Source organism: Ornithorhynchus anatinus, chromosome 17 (genome assembly GCF_004115215.2).
Source record: "Ornithorhynchus anatinus isolate Pmale09 chromosome 17, mOrnAna1.pri.v4, whole genome shotgun sequence".
NCBI classification, from domain to species: domain Eukaryota; kingdom Metazoa; phylum Chordata; class Mammalia; order Monotremata; family Ornithorhynchidae; genus Ornithorhynchus; species Ornithorhynchus anatinus.
The window spans coordinates 15,060,847-15,079,365 of record NC_041744.1 but is presented as its reverse complement, the minus strand read 5'-3'; the positions used below and the strand labels follow the sequence as shown (position 1 = coordinate 15,079,365).

The 18,519-nt window shown below is 54.3% G+C and overlaps 1 protein-coding gene across 1 annotated transcript; it reads left to right on the top strand.

Moving 5' to 3' along the window:
• Positions 1–4,756: 4,756 nt before the first annotated feature.
• Positions 4,757–17,650, top strand: TGOLN2 (trans-golgi network protein 2). Its single transcript, XM_029082123.1, has 4 exons — positions 4,757–4,939; positions 8,836–10,139; positions 13,557–13,640; positions 14,963–17,650. The coding sequence occupies exons 1-4, from the start codon at positions 4,807–4,809 to the stop codon at positions 14,966–14,968; spliced, it is 1,527 nt and encodes a 508-aa protein (XP_028937956.1). The 5' UTR covers positions 4,757–4,806; the 3' UTR covers positions 14,969–17,650.
• Positions 17,651–18,519: the final 869 nt, after the last annotated feature.

The following is an 18,519-nucleotide window of genomic DNA, read 5'->3' as shown; positions in this document are numbered from 1 at the left end:
GCTGTTGAATCCCCATTTTACAGATGAGGAAACAGGCTCTGGTTAAAGTGAGTTGCCTACGGTCACCCAGCCGGCAAGGGGCTGCCCGGGGAATTAGAACCCAGGTCCTCTGACTTCCAGGCCCGGGTTCTTTCTACTAGGCCACGCTGCTCCTCAGCTCTGAAGATGGCCTCTGTTTCCCTCCCCCTCGGCCCCGCAGCCCAATTTACCGCACCTCAGTTCTAACCAGGGGCTCCCGCGATTACTGTGGCAACTCTGGGAGGGGGCAGGAGAGTAGGAGCGGAAAGCAGAGCCGTTGGACGGCGACTTGGCCGTCTCCTTAGCAATAACGCTGACCAGTCTGTCCCACTGGGAAGCGTGGCTCGGCACAGGAGGAAGTGACAGCGTAGAGGGCTGTTTCGTCAAGGTAGGAGGACTGAATTCATTCATCCAGTGGTATCTACCGAGCGCTCACCATGTGCGGAGCGCTGTACTGAGCGCTTGGGAGAGTGCAACGCAACGTTAAATCGCGGCCAAGAGGGCCCCAGAGAGAGGTCGTCTTAATGCTTCCCTCCCTAGCCTCCCCTTATCGTTCCCTGGTCACCCATCGTCGCGACGTCCTCGGCATCGGTGGGGTTTATTGCTCGGTTATAATAATAATGACGGTATCTGTTAAGCGCCCACAGTGTGCCAAGCACTGTTCTAAGTGTGCAGAGCACGGTTCTAGGCATCTGGGGTAGTCCGACATGACAGAGTTGGTAGATTATGTCCCCTCTAGACCGTAAGCTCCTTGTGGGCAGGAAATGTATCTGTTATATTGTTATACTCTGCACCCGGTAAGCGCTCAGTAAATACGAATGACTCACTGACTGCCCATGTTGAGCTTATTCCCCTCTCTAGAAAGTAGCCTTTCCGGGGAAGAGGTCAAGGGCACCCCGGACCAGCTCCCCGACCAGCTCAGAGCCTGGTCCTGGGAGTCAGAAGGTCATGGGTTCTAATCCATTCATTCAATAGTATTTATTGAGCGCTTACTAGGGGCAGAGCACCGTACTAAGCGCTTGGAATGGACAAGTCGGCGACAGATAGAGACGGTCCCTGCCCACTGACGGGCGCACGGTCTAATCGGGGCAGACGAGCAATGGCAATAAATAGAGTCGAGGGGAAGAACATCTCATAAAAACAATGGCAACTAAATAGAATCAGGGTGATGTACATCCCCTCCCACCCCCCCACCCCCCGCCAACTCATCTGCAGCGTGACCTTGGGCAAGTCACTTTGCTTCTCTGGGCCTCAGGTCCCTCATCTGTAAGATGGGGATCGAGACCGAGAGCCCCACGTGGGACGGGGACTGTGTCCCCTCCGATTTGCTTGTATCCACCCCAGCGCTTAGTACAGTGTGATCTTGGGCAAGCCAACTAACTGCTCTGTTGCCGATTTGTCCATTCCAAGCGCTTAGTACAGTGCTCTGCATATAGTAAGCGCTCAATAAATACTACTGAATGAATGAACGCGCTGTGCCTCAGTTACGTCATCTGTGAAAATGGGGACTAAGACTGTGAGCCCCACGTGGGGCAACCTCCTTACCTTGTATCAGAGAAGCAGCGTGGCTCAGTGGAAAGAGGCGGGGCTTCGGAGTCAGAGGTCAAGGGTTCGAATCCCGGCTCTGCCGCTTGTCAGCTGTGTGACCGTGGGCAAGTCGCTTCACTTCTCTGTGCCTCGGTTACCTCATCTGTAAAATGGGCATTAACTGTGAGCCTCACATGGGACAATCTGATTCCCCTGTATCTCCCCCGGCGCTTAGAACAGCGCTCTGCACATAGTAAGCGCTTAACAAATACCAACATTATTATTGTATTTAGTGACCGTTTACTGTGCGCTTAGAACAGTGCCAGCGCTCCGGACAGTGCTTGACATCTAGTAAGCGCTTAACAAACACCATCATCACCGTCATTATCACTAAGCGCTTGGAAAGTACAATTCAGCAACAGATAGAGCCAAGCCCTGCCCACCCCGGGCTCACAGTCCAGAAGGCGCTTAGTACAGTGCTTGGCACGCAGTCAGCGCTGAACACATAGCGTAATGATCATTACGGTAAGCGCTGAACGGATTCATTCGTTCACTCAATAGTATTTATTGAGCGCTTACTCTGTGCAGAGCACTGTACTAAGCGCTTGGAATAGAGAAATCGGCAACAGAGACAGTACCTGCCCTTTGACGGGCTTACGGTCTAATCGGGGGAGACGGACAGACAAAAACAATAGCAATAAATAGAATCGAGGGGATGAACGTCTCATTAAAACAATAGCAATAAATAGAATCTAGGGGGTGAACATCTCATTAAAACAATAATAATAATAATAACGTTGGTATTTGTTAAGCGCTTACTCTGTGCAGAGCACTGTTCTAAGCGCTAGGGTAGACACAGGGGAATCAGGTTGTCCCACGTGGGGCTCACAGTCTTCATCCCCATTTGACAGATGAGGGAACTGAGGCCCAGAGAAGTGAAGTGACATGCCCACAGTCACCCAGCTGACGAGTGGCAGAGCCGGGATTTCGAACCCATGACCTCGGACTCCGAAGCCCGGGCTCTTTCCACTGAGCCACGCTGCTGCTCTAGAATCTAGAATTCTCTTCAGTAGAATCAAGGTGATGGACCGTGATGGGAAAAAAAAAAAAAGAAATGAAGTTCATGGTATGAGTTTTTGAAGTAATTCCCTAGCCAGAAACCCCGACTGACACCATTCTGCCTCTGCAGATGCTTTGTATAAATTAAAACAAGTTCACAAAGCGTGGGTCAGGCCGGCCGGGGGTTCCGCTCGTTCACCGAAAGAACCTTCTCCCGCCTCAGAAATCCTCCGCCCTCAAGGCCCTCTATAAACTAGAAGAAGCCGGAGAAACTCAATCAATCCATCAATCCTATTTATTGAGCACTTATTAATAGTGTTGGTATTTGTTAAGCGCTTACTATGTGCAGAGCACCGTTCTAAGTGCCGAGGTAGATACAGGGTAATCAGGTCGTCCCACGTGGGGCTCACAGTCTTAATCCCCATTTTACAGATGAGGTCACTGAGGCCCAAAGAAGTCACACAGCTGACAAGTGACAGATGCGGGATTCGAACCCAGGATCTCGGACCCCAAAGCCCGGGCTCTTTCCACTGAGCCACGCTTAGCACTGAGCTAAATGCTTGGGAGACTACAGTATAACGGGAGCCAGGTCCTGCCCATTATTCCCCTGTTTATTTTGTTAATGAGGTGCCCATAATAATGTCGGTATTTGTTAAGCGCTTACTACGGGCAGAGCGCTGTTCTAAGCGCCGGGGGAGATACAGGGGAATGAGGTTGTCCCACGTGAGGCTCACAGTCTTCATCCCCATTTTACAGATGAGGGAACTGAGGCACAGAGAAGTCAAGTGACTTGCCCACAGTCCCACAGCTGACAAGGGGCAGAGCCGGGATTCGAACCCATGACCTCTGACTCCCAAGCCCGGGCTCTTGCCACTGAGCCCCGCCGCTTCTCTTGATTCTATTTATTTGCTATTTTTTTAATGAGATGTTCATCCCCTCGATTCTATTTATCGCTATCGTTCTCGTCTGTCCGTCTCCCCCGATTAGACCGTAAGCCCGTCAAACGGCAGGGACTGTCTCTATCTGTTACCGATTTGTACATCCCAAGCGCTTAGTACAGTGCTCTGCACGTAGTAAGCGCTCAATAAATACTATTGAATCCCCTTGGTTCTATTTCTCTTGATGATGTTGTCTTGTTCTTGTTCTGTTCTGTTTTGCTTTGCTTTGCTGTCTGTCTCCCCCGTTTAGACTGTGAGCCCGTCACTGGGCAGGGACTGTCTCTATCTGTTGCCGAATTGTCCATTCCAGGCGCTTAGTACAGTGCTCTGCGCCTAGTAAGCGCTCAATAAATACTATTGAATGAATGTCCATCCCAAGCGCTCACTACAGTGCTCTGCGCCTAGTAAGCGCTCAATAGATGCTGTTGAAGGAATGTCCATCCCAAGTCGCTTAGTGCAGTGCTCTGCACGTAGTAAGCGCTCACTAGATACTATTGAAGGAATGTCCATCCCAAGTCGCTTAGTGCAGTGCTCTGCACGTAGTAAGCGCTCACTAGATACTATTGAAGGAATGTCCATCCCAAGTCGCTTAGTGCAGTGCTCTGCGCCTAGTAAGCGCTCACTAGATACTATTGAATGAATGTCCATCCCAAGTCGCTTAGTACAGTGCTCTGCACGTAGTAAGCGCTCACTAGATACTATTGAAGGAATGTCCATCCCAAGTCGCTTAGTACAATGCTCTGCGCCTAGTAAGCGCTCACTAGATACTATTGAATGAATGTCCATCCCAAGTCGCTTAGTACAGTGCTCTGCACGTAGTAAGCGCTCACTAGATACTATTGAATGAATGTCCATATCAAGTCGCTTAGTGCAGTGCTCTGCACGTAGTAAGCGCTCACTAGATACTATTGAAGGAATGTCCATCCCAAGTCGCTTAGTACAATGCTCTGCGCCTAGTAAGCGCTCACTAGATACTATTGAATGAATGATGGGGGGGGGGGGCCCCGGGTGATGGGGGGGGCGGAGCCGAAGGGGAGCGGCGCCGCTCGGCCTCCCGGCGCTAGGGGGCGCTGGCCGCCGAGGGGGGCGTGGTCAGAGAGGGGGCGTGGTGAGGGTGGGGGCGTGGCCCGCGCGCGGGCGGGCGGGCGGAAGAGCGTCGCGCGCCGCTGGGGGCGGGGGGAGGAGGGGTCCGGCAGTTCTCGCGAGATCAGGGAGCCGAGCGGGAGCAGGGAGCAAGAGCAGCAGCCCGCCGAGCGTGCAGAGGATGCAGCCGCGCTCCTTGCGGGCGGCGCCGTTGCTCGCGCCCCTGCTCGCCCCCCTGCTCGCCCTCTTGCTCGCCCCCTTGCTCGCCCCCCTGCTCGCCCTGGGGACCCCCCTGCTCCGGCCGCCGGCCTCCGGTAAGCTGCTCCCCCCCCTCCCAGGCCCCGCCTCCACGCCTTCCCCGCCCCCCCCCCCCCCCCCTCCCGTTGGTGAAGCGCCGACTCTGTGCACAGCGCTGTTGTGAGCGCTGGGGGAGAGCCGGGCTCGTCAGGCTGACCCCCCGTGGGGCTCCCCGTCTTCACCCCCGTTTGACAGATGAGGGAACTGAGGCCCAGAGAAGCGCCTCCCAAGCAGCGGGGCTCGGGGGGCCAGGGCCCGGGCTGGGGAGTCAGCGGTCACGGGTTCGAATCCCGCCTCTGCCACTTAACAACGGGGGTAGCTGTGAAGCGCTGACTGCGTGCGGAGCGGGGGCCGGTCACTTTACTTCTGGGCCTCGGTGACCTCATCCGGAAAATGGGGATGAAGACTGTGAGCCTCCCGTGGGGCCGCCCGATGACCCTGGAGCCCCCCCACCCCCCCCCCCCGGCGCTTAGAACAGTGCCCTGCGCCTAGTAGGCGCTTGACAGATACCGACATTATTAAGTGAAGTGACTAGGAAGTGCTCGATAAATACTATCGAATGAATGGCCATCCCCAGCGCTCAGTACAGTGCTCTGTGTGTAGTAAGCTCTCAGTAGATACTATTGAATGAATGTCCAGCCCAAGCGCTCAGTACGGTGCTCTGCCCCTAGTAAGCGCTCAATAGATTCTATTGAATGAACGTCCATCCCAAGTCGCTCAGTACAGTGCTCTGCCCCTAGTAAACGCTCAATAGATACCGTTGAATGAATGTCCATCCCAAGTCGCTCAGTACGGTGCTCTGCCCCAGTAAGCGCTCACTAGATACTGTTGAATGAATGTCCATCCCAAGCGCTCAGTACAGTGCTCTGCCCCTAGTAAACGCTCAATAGATACTATTGAATGAATGTCCATCCCAAGTCGCTCAGTGCAGTGCTCTGCGCCTAGTAAACGCTCAGTAGATACTATTGAATGAATGTACAGTCCCACAGCTGACAAGTGGCAGAGCCGGGATTCGAACCCGTGACCTCTGACTTCCAAGCCCGGGCTATTGCCGTTGAGCCACGCCGCTTCTCTTCCCTTCTGGTGGGGGCTTTTTCAGTGACTCTTCTGGTCTCTATTGAGCGCTCACTGTGTGCAGAGCACTGTACTGAGCGCCGGGCGGATCCAGTTCATTCATTCAATAGTAGTTATTGAGCACTCACTGTGTGCAGAGCACTGTACTGAGCGCCGGGCGGATCCAGTTCATTCATTCAATAGTAGTTATTGAGCACTCACTGTGTGCAGAGCACTGTACTGAGCGCCGGGCGGATCCAGTTCATTCATTCAATAGTAGTTATTGAGCACTCACTGTGTGCAGAGCACTGTACTGAGCGCCGGGCGGATCCAGTTCATTCAATAGTAGTTATTGAGCACTCACTGTGTGCAGAGCACTGTACTGAGCGCCTGGCAGGGCCAGTTCATTCATTCAATAGTATTTAGTGAGCGCTCACAGAGTGCAGAGCACTGTACTGAGCACCAGGCGGGTCCAGTTCATTCATTCAATAGTATTTATTGAGCACTCGTGTGCAGAGCACTGCACTGAGCACGTGGTAGGTCCAGTTCATTCATTCAATAGTAGTTATTGAGCGCTCACTGTGTGCAGAGCACTGTACTGAGCACCAGGCGGGTCCAGTTCAGTCATTCATTCAATAGTATTTATTGAGCACTCGTGTGCAGAGCACTGCACTGAGCACCTGGTAGGTCCAGTTCATTCATTCAATAGTATTTAGTGAGCGCTTAGTATGTACAGAGCACTGTACTAAGCGCTTGGAATGTACAAATCGGTAACAGATAGAGTCAGTCCCTGCCCTTTGACGGGCTTACGGTCTAACCGGGGGGAGATGGGTCATGGTCAGCTGGGTGACTTCGGGCAAGTCACTTCACTTCTCTGGGCCCCATCTGTAAAATGGGGATGACGGCTGTGAGCCCCACGTGGGACCACCTCCTCACCTTGTATCCTCCCCAGCGCTTAGAACAGTGCTCTGCACATAGTAAGCGCGCAGCGAATGCCATCCTTATTATTATCCCGGCTCTGCCCCTTGGCAGCTGTGGGACTGTGGGCAAGTCACTTCATTCAATAGTATTTATTGAGCGCTTACTACGTGCAGAGCACTGTACTAAGCGCTTGGAATGTCCAAATCGACAACAGATAGAGACAGTCCCTGCCCGTTGACGGGCTCACAGTCTAATCTTCACTTCTCTGGGCTTCAGGTCCCTCGTCTGGAAAATGGGGATTAACTGCCAGCCTCACGTGGGACCTCCTGATGACCCCCTAACTGCCCCAGCGCTTAGCGCAGTGCTCTGCACGTCGTAAGCGCTTAACAAATACCGACGTTATCATTATTATTACAGTTGGGCAACAGAAAGAGAACAATCCCTGCCCCACCAAGGGCTCACGGTCTAAAAGGCGGAGACAGCAAAGCTCAAGTCGTCAGGCGTCAGTACCGTCAAAATAGATAACTAGAATCATCGATATAGACACCTCTTTAATAAAATGGAGTAATAAATAACATAGAAATATATACAAGTGCTGTGGGGCGGGGAAGGGGGTAGAGCAGAGGGAGGGAGGAGGAACAGTTAGGGCACAGTCCCTCCTCCCCACTTGGGGCTCGCAGCCTCGATCCAGATTTGACAGATGAGTGACCGGAGGCAGAGAAAATAGTAATAATACTTATTATGGTACCTAAGTGCTTCCTGTGTGCCAGGCACTGTACTAAGCGCTGGGGGAGATACAAGCTAATCATTTTGGACACAGTCCCTGTCTCACATGGGGCTCACAGGATTAATCCACATTTAACAGATGAGGGAACGGAGACAGAGAGGATAATGATATTATTATTATTATGGTTATTATTATGGTTATTGTTAAGCGCTTACTTATGAGCTGGGGGAGATAGAAACTAATCAGTTTGGATACAGTCCCTGTCCCACATGGGGCTCACAGGCTTAATTTTGTTAATGAGATGTAAATCACCTTGATTCTATTTATCTGCTGTTGTTTTAATGAGATGTTCTTCCCCTCGATTCTATTTTTTGCCATTGTTCTTGTCTGCCTCCCCCGATCAGACCGCAAGCCCGTCAGAGGGCAGGGACTGTCGCTATCTGTTACCCATTTGTCCATTCCAAGCGCTTAGTACGGTGCTCTGCACATAGTAAGCGCTCAATAAATACCATTGAATGAATGAATGAATAATACACTTCTGGTTGATGAGAGAACCGAGGCAGAGAGAATAATAATCATAATGGTATCTGTTGAGCGCTTACTATGTGCCGGGCACTGTACTATGTGCCGGGGTGGATTCAGGCAGATCAAATTGGACACACTCCCTGCCCCACTTGAGGCTTACAGTCTCGATCCCCATTTTACCGATGAGGTAACTGAGTCACAGAGAAGTGAAGTCACTCGCCCAAGGTCAAACCGCAGACAAGTGGCGGAGCCGGAATCAGAACCCTTGATCTTCTGACTCACAGGCTCTGTCCGCTACGCCGGGCCGTTTCCAGTATCTTTCCTGAGGTCACACAGCGGACAAGTGGCAGAGCCGGGATTAGAACCCAGGTCCTTCTGACTCCCAAGGCCAGACTCTGTCCACCAGGCCGTGTTGCTTCTCAAGAGGAAAACCTCAGCCGCACCGCCGGCACCTCTGGAACCGTAACTGTGGTATCGGTTAAGCAGTTCCTGGGGGCTAAGCACTGAGCTAAGTGCTCAGGTAGACGCAGGGTAATCGACTTGGGGCGACCCTGGCCGGGTGACCGGGTTGGTGGTCACCGCCAGTGTCCCGGGGTGGGGAAGGACCACGGCCACCTCTCGCCTCCTGTGCTCCCAGGTCCTTCCGCCTTTAAGACGAAGCTCCGCTCAGACTCATCTTTTTTTTAGGGAACGATGCCGAGGTCGAAGCCGTCAATTTGAAACTGAGTCCCGGGGAACCAGGATTGTCCAGCTTCGAGAATGTGGGCTCCTCTGAGAAGAGCAATTCCCCTGACAAGCTGGAGTCCTCCGACACAGCCGCCCACCTCCCTGAGAACCGGGGGTCCCCCGTTACGGTCGCCCACACCCCTAAGAATCCGCAGCCCTCCGACACAGCCGCCCACCCCGCCGAGAAGCTGACGTCCTCCGACGCGGTCGCCCGCCCCCCTAAGGATCCGGAGTCCTCCGACACAGCCGCCCACCACCCCGAGAAGGTGACGTCCTCCGACGCGGCCGCCCACCCCCCTGAGAGGCTGGGGTCCTCCGACGCGGCCGCCCACCCCCCTGAGAATCTGGGATCCTCCGACACGGCCGCCCGCCACCCCGAGAAGCTGACGTCCTCCGACACGGCCGCCCGCCACCCTGAGAAGCTGACGTCCTCCGACACGGCCGCCCGCTCCCCTGAGAATCCGGGGCCCTCCGACACGGCCGCCCCCTCCCCTGAGAATCCGGGGTCCTCCGACACGGCCGCCCACCCTCCTGAGAATCCGGGGTCCTCCGACACGGCCGCCCACCCTCCTGAGAATCCGGGGTCCTCCGACACAGCCGCCCACCCTCCTGAGAATCCGGGGTCCTCCGACACAGCCGCCCACCCTCCTGAGAATCCGGGGTCCTCCGACATAGCCGCCCACTCCCCTGAGAAGCTGGGGTCCTCCGAAACAGCCGCCCACCCTCCTGAGAATCCGGAGTCCTCCGACACAGCCGCCCACCCTCCTGAGAATCCGGAGTCCCCTGACACAGCCACCCACCCCTCCGAAAAGCTGACATCCTCCGACTCAGTCGCCCTCCTCCCTGAGAAGCCGGTGTCCATCACATCTGCCTCTGCTGACAAACTAGGGTTCTCCACCAGAGCCACCCCTGCTGAGAAGTTGGGGTTCTCTGACGCCGCCACCTCCGCCGAGAAACCGGGCTCTCCCGACCCGGCCGCCCACCCCGCTGAGAAACCGGAGTCCTCCATCACAGACCCGGATGATGACGCCGAAGGAGACGGGACCTCCAAGTCTGACCCCGGTGCCTCCGAGGCTCGCCCCGGTCCCGGCTTCTCCGGCCCCGAGTCCGAGGAGAATCCGGGTCGGCGAAACGAGGAGCCGGAGGACCTGCTGGAGACCAGGCCGACGAAGACCGGTTCCGAGAGCAGCCACTTCTTCGCTTACCTGGTGACTGCAGCCATTCTCGTTGCCGCTCTGTACATCGCGTACCACAACAAGCGAAAGGTGAGCCGAAAAAGAGAGTCTTATAATAATAATAACGGTGACGGTCTTTGTTAAGCGGTTACTACGTGCCAGGTGCTGTACTAAGCGCTGGGGTGGAAACGAGCAAATTGGGCCGGACAGGGTCCCTGTCCCAAGTGAGGCTCACAGTCTCAATCCCCATTTTACATTTGAGGTAACCGAGACGCAGAGAAGTGACCTGCCCAAGGTCACACAACAGCGGAGCCGGGATCAGAACCCACGACCTTCCGTCTCCCAGGCCCGTGCTCTCTCCACCGTGCCGTCCGTCGGAACCGCTTGTAAATATCCGTGGGCTTGGAGCCGGTCGTAGTCTGCCGCCTCCGACGAATCGGGTGATCGGTAGTATTTACCGAGTGTCTACTGTGTGCAGAGCGCTCTACTGAGCACCTGGGAGAGTACAGTGGAGATGGAAGATATGTTCCCTGCCTGCAGGGAGCTACCGATCTAGCCAGGGAGAGAGGCGCAGTATGAATCCGACCAACCAGATCGGAGGAAGAAGGGAATGGAAAGATGGGCGTGTGGCCGAGCCCGAGCTTAAACGGTCGAATTGGGTAAGTCGATCGGGAGAGACGAGGTTCGTTGGCTTGTGAGCGCAAAACTGCTTTTGGGAGAGTACAGTATAACGGACACGTTCCGCGCCCACAAGGAGCTTACCATCTAGAGGGGTAGCCGGACACTATTATAAATCAATAAATTCCAGATGTTGCTAACTCGTGCCCTATCTAACAGCTCCTCCGGACCGGACTGCCATCACAGGGAACCACTGAGAATCGAGTGCGGGCGGGCCTCTGAATCCAACCACACCCTCGAGCCCTAAGGCCAGAAAATTTTGCAAGTGAACCCCGAACCCTGTCGGCCAAGCCATATAGCGCTTCGGGATTCGGGGGCTTCGGAGCCCCCAGGGAAATCACTCTACTGGTGGTATTTCCTGAGTGTTTACTGTCAACCCGAACAGGACAGTTGGTAGAAAAGAGCTCCACATTCAAGGAGGGAAGAGCATGGCCTAGTGGGTAGAGGACAGTCCTGGGCATGAGAAGGACGTCGGTTCTAATCCCGGCTGCCCCACTTGCCTGCCGTGTGACCCTGGGCAAGTCACTTAACTACTCTGGGCCTCATCTGTAAAATGGGGATTAGGACTGTGAGCCCCACATGGGACAGGGACTCTGTCCAACCCGGTTTCCTTATATCCACCCAAACGCTTAGTAGAGTGCCTGGCACCTAGTAAGCGCTTAATAAATACCATCATTAAATACCATCGTTGAAGGGATGGATGGAGGCGAAAGCTGAGGAGGCTAGAGGATCTCCCCAGAATGTCAGCGTAGCGTCTGCCTTGAAATTGTACTCTCCCCAGTGTTATTACAGCGCTCTGCACACAGTAAGCGCTGAGTAAATGTGATCGAGTGAATGAACGAATGAAAGAAAGTCTTGCCCTCCGGAGCCAAGGTGGCTCAGAGCCCTTTCCTTTCCTAACCCGCCGAGCATCTCTGATCCAGAGGTCATTTCTAGCCTGGATTGTCTGTGTCCCCTCCCTGGATTGCCCCCCCCCCCCCCCCCCCCCCCCCCCCCCCCAGTTGGAGAGAATTTAGAGAAGCCGTGTGCCCTAGTAGATAGAGCCCAGGCCTGGAGTCAGAGGACCTGGGTTTTAATCCCAGCTGCGCCACTCGTCTGCTGCGTTACCTGGAACGAGTCACTCAGCTGCTCTGTGCCTCAGTTTCCTCATCTGTCGAAGGAGGATTAAGACGGTGGGCCCCATGTGGGACAAGGACTGCGTCCAACCCGATTTGCTCATATCTACCCCAGCGCTTAATTCCGTGCCTGGCACACAGCAAGCGTGTAACAGATGCCATTAAAAACAGAACAAGACCCCTTGGGAATCGGAGCCGGAAAGAATGAGGCCGTGCTTCAGTGGATAGACGCTCTGTTTATCCCGGTAAACGGTTTTCTCAGTAAAGCTACGGAAGTGGTTTACCACCACCTTCTTCCGCGCGGTAAAATCTTGAGTCTGCCATTGTAGCTGATCAGCCTTTGACTCTTTCCCATGGCGTTGCCGTCCAGCACAGGTGAACCGACTGCGTCTGCGGCTTCGGCTTAGACCTTTCCAGTACGGGTAGGCCTAAATCGATCCAGTCGTATTTCCTGAGCGCTTACTGTGTGCAGAACACTTTTCTTCTAAACGCCTGGGAGAACAGCAGATAATAGAGTTGGTAGGACGCGGTCCTTTGCCCACAAAGAGCTTACAGTCCCCAGGGGTAGACAGACATTAAAATAGATTGCATAAAAGGGGAATTGTAGAGTATACTAGTATTTACCTAAGTGCTCTGGGGTTGGGGTGAATATCCCATACCGTGGACCCCTGGAATTGGGCTCTTCTGGCTTGACCCCAGAAACTGCGCCAGGAAAAGAAAGGGGTGAGGCCCGGCCTTTCCCACAGAAAAGGAGGGAGAGGCAGAGGGAAAGAAATTAGACTTCTCTGTCTGAGCAAAAGTTTCTTAGACAAATTCCCGTGGTCATTGCTTCGGTTGATGTAAAGTGTACGTATACGAAAGCTCAACAGTACAATGAATCAGTTGAAAACCTAGCCCCTTCTGCCTTTTCAGGAAATAAAAAAGGACAGACAAAACCGCCAAGCTGGCGAGCGGCAGCTTAACGAGACTCTTGCGATATGGCAGAGCTCTAAGCTTCCTCTCCTGCCACGATAAGGCTTGGATTCATAGGACAGGAACTTAATTGCAGCTGGAAGGAAGAGGCTTCTGCTTCGAGGATTTAAGGCTGGGATCCCCCTCCCAACCCCCCCCCCCCCCCCCCCCCCCCCCCCCCCCCCCGCCTCCCGATTGAATGACGGTTTAGAGAGTATCTTGCCTACAAATAGACCTTTCTCCCCCTGGACTCCCCTCAGGGTTGAGCCCTTAGGTGAAGGGCCTGTGGAGACAACGCCACCATTCAATCATTCAGTCACATTTATTGAGTGCTTATTCTGTGCAGACTACTGTACTAAGCGCTTGGGAGAGTACAAGTAGAGAAACAGCTTGGCATAGTGGATAGAGCATGGCCCCGGAGTCAGAAGGTCATGGGTTCTAATCCCAGCTCCGCTATTTGTGTATTTAACCTTGGGCAAGTCGCTTCACTGTGCCTCAGTTACCTCATCTGTCACCTGGGGATTGAGACTGCCAGCCCCACGTGGGACAGAGGACCGTGTCCAACTCGATTTGCTTGTAACCACTCCAGCGCTTAGTACAGTGTCTGGCACATAATAAGCGCTTAACAAATAACTATCGTTGTTTTTACAATGTAAGGATAAACAGACATTCCCTGCCCAAAACGAGCTTTCAGTCTACCAAAACAACAAGTTCCCATGGAGTTCCAGTGTGAAGCAACAGCTCTTTCTCCTTCTCCCTCCAGATTATTGCCTTCGCCTTGGAAGGGAAGCGAGCCAAAGTCACCCGGCGGCCCAAAGCCAGCGATTACCAGCGCCTGGACCAGAAGGTAAGGAACAGCCGGGCTCCGGGGGAAACTGGTGCCCCCGTCGGTTCGCCGCGGAGCCCGGTGTGGAGGGAGGGAGCGAGCATGAGTTCCCCCCTCCGTTACGCCCCAGCTTATTCCATTCCCGCCAAAAAGAAGGTAGGAGTGGGCCGCTGCCTCAGGACAGACGGCTCGGATTGGGGCCGATGGCGGCTTCCTGGGAACGGCCAAAAATCCACGTCCTGCTTCCGGAAGGAGGGCCCCCATTCTGTCCCTCGGGAGCAGAGGCTCCAAACCGCTAGGCGCCAAGCGGCCTGATCCAGCTTTCTCTTCGTCAAAGTCAGCCTTGTTTTGAAGGGACGGAGGAGCCAACATCAATCCTTCCTCCTGGCCTAGAAGCCCTCCCCGGCCCTGGGGCTGTAAGCTGTCGGTGAGAATCTTGTTTCCCTCCTGCGGTCGCGCTAGCCCTGAGTGCGTGGGCTCATAATAATTCTGGTACTTGTTGAGTGCTTACTGCGTACCAGGCACTGTACTAAGCTCTGGGGCGATTCAAGCAAATGAGGTTGGACACGGTCCCTGTCTCACACGGGGCTCATAGTCTCAGTCCCCATTCTACAGTGAGGTAACTGAGGCCCAGAGAAGTGAAGCGACTTGCCGAAGGTCACACGGCAGATAAGAGGCGGAGCCAGGATTAGAACCCATGACCGCGAACTCCCAGGTCTGGGCTCTATCCACTACTCCGTGCCGCTTCCCACAAGTATGGCTAGTTTGTGCCAGAGTTGAGGGGAAGGTAATCTTTGCTAACGTGCCAAACCAGCATCTCGCAGGTGTGTCCGAGGCATTTCTCCGTCACCTTGTCTGGCACTGCCTTCATCGGCAGGCCTCCAAAGCCCGATCCACCTTTTAAAGGGGGATTTTTCCCAAGTGCTGAAATGTCCGAGAAGCGGCATGGCATAGGGGATAGAGCATGAGTCTGGGAATCGGAAAGTCTTGGGTTCTCATCCCGGCTCGGCCACTCGTCTGCTCTGGAACCTCGTGCAGTTCACTTCCCTGGGCCCCAGTTCCCTCATCTGTAAAATGGGGAGTGAGCCTTGGAGCCCCACGTGGGACAGGGCCCCATTTGCTTGTATGTATCCACCCCGGCGCTTAATACAGTGCCTGGCACATAGTAAGTGCTTAATAAATTCCATGGGAATTCGGGGGCCGATTTTAGCCGTTTCTCGTGCCTACAGTTCCGTGCATTTCCGGGTTGAGGTTGCTCGGAAGGGGAGCGTTTTTTCGAAAGCAGGTTACTAGAACCCCTGGGCAAAGAGTGGGCTGACGGCGGGCTGCTCTTCCGGTTTCAGATCTGACTTCTTTCTCGCTGGACTGGATATGTGTCGTTCCTGACCTCGAAGTGATGTGGCAGTCTGAAGCAGCAAAGCACTGTAATCTGAGCAGCACCTGTTGTCGTCGTCCCCCCCCCCACCACAGCACCACCCCCTCCAGCCCTCCTGCCCCGGGGGCACCTCCAGAAGCCGGAGGCCAGCCGGGGAAACGCTTTCACTCTCGCACCTCGAGACCTCCTGTGTTTTCCCCCTCCCCGTTTCTAGGTCCCTTTTCCCCAGGTCCTCCCTTCCCCTCAAAGTGAGCGGAGGGAGACAGTGGCAGCTTTGGCCGCTCCCGCTGGGCCCAGAGGAGGATGCCCACCTGGCTCCGGCCCCCTCCCCAGAGCGGAGGGCAACGAGGTGACCCTCCGGCAGCGGGGCGGTGTCACCCGGGCCCTTTCCTCGGGCTGAGGGCCCCCGCAGATTGGGGCGCTTTGCCGGCGGAGGACTCTCATTCTCGGGCAGTCGAGGACCGTCACCCACAGGAGACTCAGGAGACCGTCGTGGCGGAAATCCGAGGAGGGCCAAGTGGGAGCGTCCGCGGTCCTTCCCTTCTGCCGGGATTCCTTCACTTGCTTACTGGTGATTGGATTTCTTGAAGTCATTTGGAAGCCATTTCTGTGATTCTTTGGTGTGTGTGTTTTAAAAGTTGATTGCACTGAACGAGAAATACTTTGGCTCAGGGCTGATAGGAGGGTGTGAAGGGTAGAGCTTATTTGAATCAGAGAGAGAAATTATTTTTTTTTAAATGAAGTCGGAGGCGTAGTCGAATCGGGTCTGCACAGTTAAAGGGCAAAGAGGCAGTCACTTTGTTGACCTCCTGGATGAATCAGGCTAAAAAGTCCTCTTTGAAGCTTAAGCCGTCTGGTTGGGTTGGCAGCAGATCGATGGGATAATCGCTCAATCTTCCCCACCCCGGAGGTGGTGAATCTTTTCCAGCTGTAGACCTCAGGCTCCCATTTTTCCCAAAAGACGCTCTTCCAGTACAGCGTCTTTGCCCCCTCTACCAAAGGAGACTTGCACAGCCAGCTCCCCGTGTTCTCAAATGGCCCCCGTGAAATCAGTAACAGCAAAAGCCTCCCTCCCCGCCCTAAGCCCTAGACGGGTGTTAAAACTCCTTGAAGGTGGAAGGTGAGGTCTGAAGGGAAGTGAGGCGCTGTCTTGAACGGAGGCTCCACTTGACCGAGCCCCGAGGGATATGACTTCCGCTGGTTGTCTGGGAGGTAGGACTCTGAAGGGAATATTATCAGCCGGGCATTTTCTTTAAGAAAGACCCACACTGAAAAGTTAGCCTCGGGGAGATGCAGAGACCTTGCCCGGCTGGTCAGGTTCCGTTGAATGAACTCTCTGCCTCTGCAGGGAAGGGGCATCGAAACCTGAACGGTCTCTAAGTTCCTACCGATGATACGGGGTGCAGAGCTCCATTTGGGGGCTACACCTGGCAGCTCGGATGGCGGAAGCAGAAAGAAAGGCAGGTTTGGTCAAGAGACTTTTTACCCGAGCCCCGAAGGCCGAGTGGCAGGTAGAGTGTACCCTTTATTAGTGTAGAGGACTTTCAGGTCACTTTTGGGGAAGATCCTTTAAGTTCACAGACAGCCCATTAAGTCCTTAGGAAGCGGAAACTCCTGGACCCTGGAGGAGGAGAGTGAGCGATTCTCCAGGCCCGAATGGGGGGGGCCCGACACCTTTGAGACAAGCATCCCGATTTCGTGGTCTCCTCTCGGAGTAGGTGAGAGTGATTCGTGGGACACTCCGATAGTGTCCCTGCCCCCTGGAGAAAAGCCAGGAAAATCAGGCACAGCTTCACTTTCTTGTCTGATAACTTTTCCTTTCGGAGTTTTTAGGAAAGGAAATATTGGACGTAGGGTTCTCCGCTAACTCCCTTTGACAGAGGTCATACTCCTTAATCACCACTTTTTCCCCTCATTTCAGTAAAGTTAACCCATTTAAAAAATCCCAAACCTGCCCCTGGCTACGTGTCAGAGGCGCTCGGCTGAATCGGAACTTGCTTTTCTGAGGAGGAGGCATCCCACCCTAGCAAGCGGCAGATGTTATGGGGACAGGCTCTCTCTATAGCTCAGCGGGCAAGCAGACGGGGCTGCTGGTTGGCGCTCGGTGCCAGTCGGATCATCGAAGTGCTCGCCCCGGACTGGCAGAGAAGCGTAGGGCCGAGGCGGCCCCGAGCGAGGGCACCAGCCTTGCCTCACGGCTTTCAGCGGGGGCGTTTGCCAGAGATCCCACGCTGTACTTCGGGCAGAGCTGTGACCCGCGAGAAGTAGAGGGAGAAGCCGCCTGGGTTTCCGATCCTTCCGGCGTTCCCCGGGTCCGTTTCTGAATCTCATCGTCGGGCCTCTCCCGGGAAGGTAGGAAGGCCAAGCTGGGCAGGCGGTTGCCAGGGGAATGGGACCTGCTGTATAAAACGTTGCTTCTGTTTGGACGTAGTTGAGATCGATCTCTTTTCGGTCCAGCTTTTTCCACGCGTAGGATGGGGGTTGACCAAGACGTCCCATTCGTGAGGCTCATCCAGACCTCCGGATTGAGCCCACAAGCTGTGATTTTTGTTTCCGTTGGCTTCGAACCCAGCTTGCTCAGAATGAGCGGCGCACTCAGTCCCCCTACGAATCTACCTTGTGAGATGAAGTAAATAAATCATCTGATTATCTTGTCCTTCTACTGTATTTGTCTTTATTTCTTCCCAATCAATCAGCGGTATTTATCGAATGCTTACTGTGTTGTGCGGAGCACTGTACTAAGCGCTTGGGAGAGCAGGGTCGGTAGGCACAGTCCCTGCCCATAAGTACCTCTCACTTATGTACGTAGCTTGTATACCCTGTTGCCTAATCACTACCTCAAGCATTTTACCTCCAACCCCCTTTTCTCATCTTCCTTTTAGCTGTACGCTATTTCAGTGACTGCCCCCACTCGGGGGCATAATCGATTGTACGATAATAATTATGGTATTTGTTAAGCCCTAACTATGTGCCGAGCACTGTTCTAAGCACTGGGTTGGATACAAGCAAATCCGGTTAGACACAGTCCCTGGCCCACATGGGGCTCACGCGCTTAATCCCCGTTTTACCGGTGAAGTAACTGTGACTGAGAAGTGAAGTGATTTGCCCAGGGTCACACGGCAGACAAGTGGCAAGACCTACTGGCTTCCAGGCCCATGTTCTATCCACTAGACCGTTGTGTGCTCCTGAAGGGATTGTGTCTGCTAACGCTTATAGATGCGGCATGGTGTAGTGGCTAGAGCACAGGCCTGGGAGTCAGAAGGTCATGGGTTCGAATTCCGGCTCCACCGCTTGTCTGCTGTGTGACCTTGGGCAAGTCACGTCACTTCTCTGGGCCTCTGTAAAAAGGGGATTGCGACTACGAACCCCACATGGGACAGGGACCGTGTCCAACCCGATTTGCTGGCCTGACCACAGTAAGCGCTTAAAAAATACCACAGTCATCATCTCTTGTACTCTTCTAAGCACTCAGTATCGCGCCCTCCACACAGTAAACACAATAAATACACTATAAACCGTTCCTTT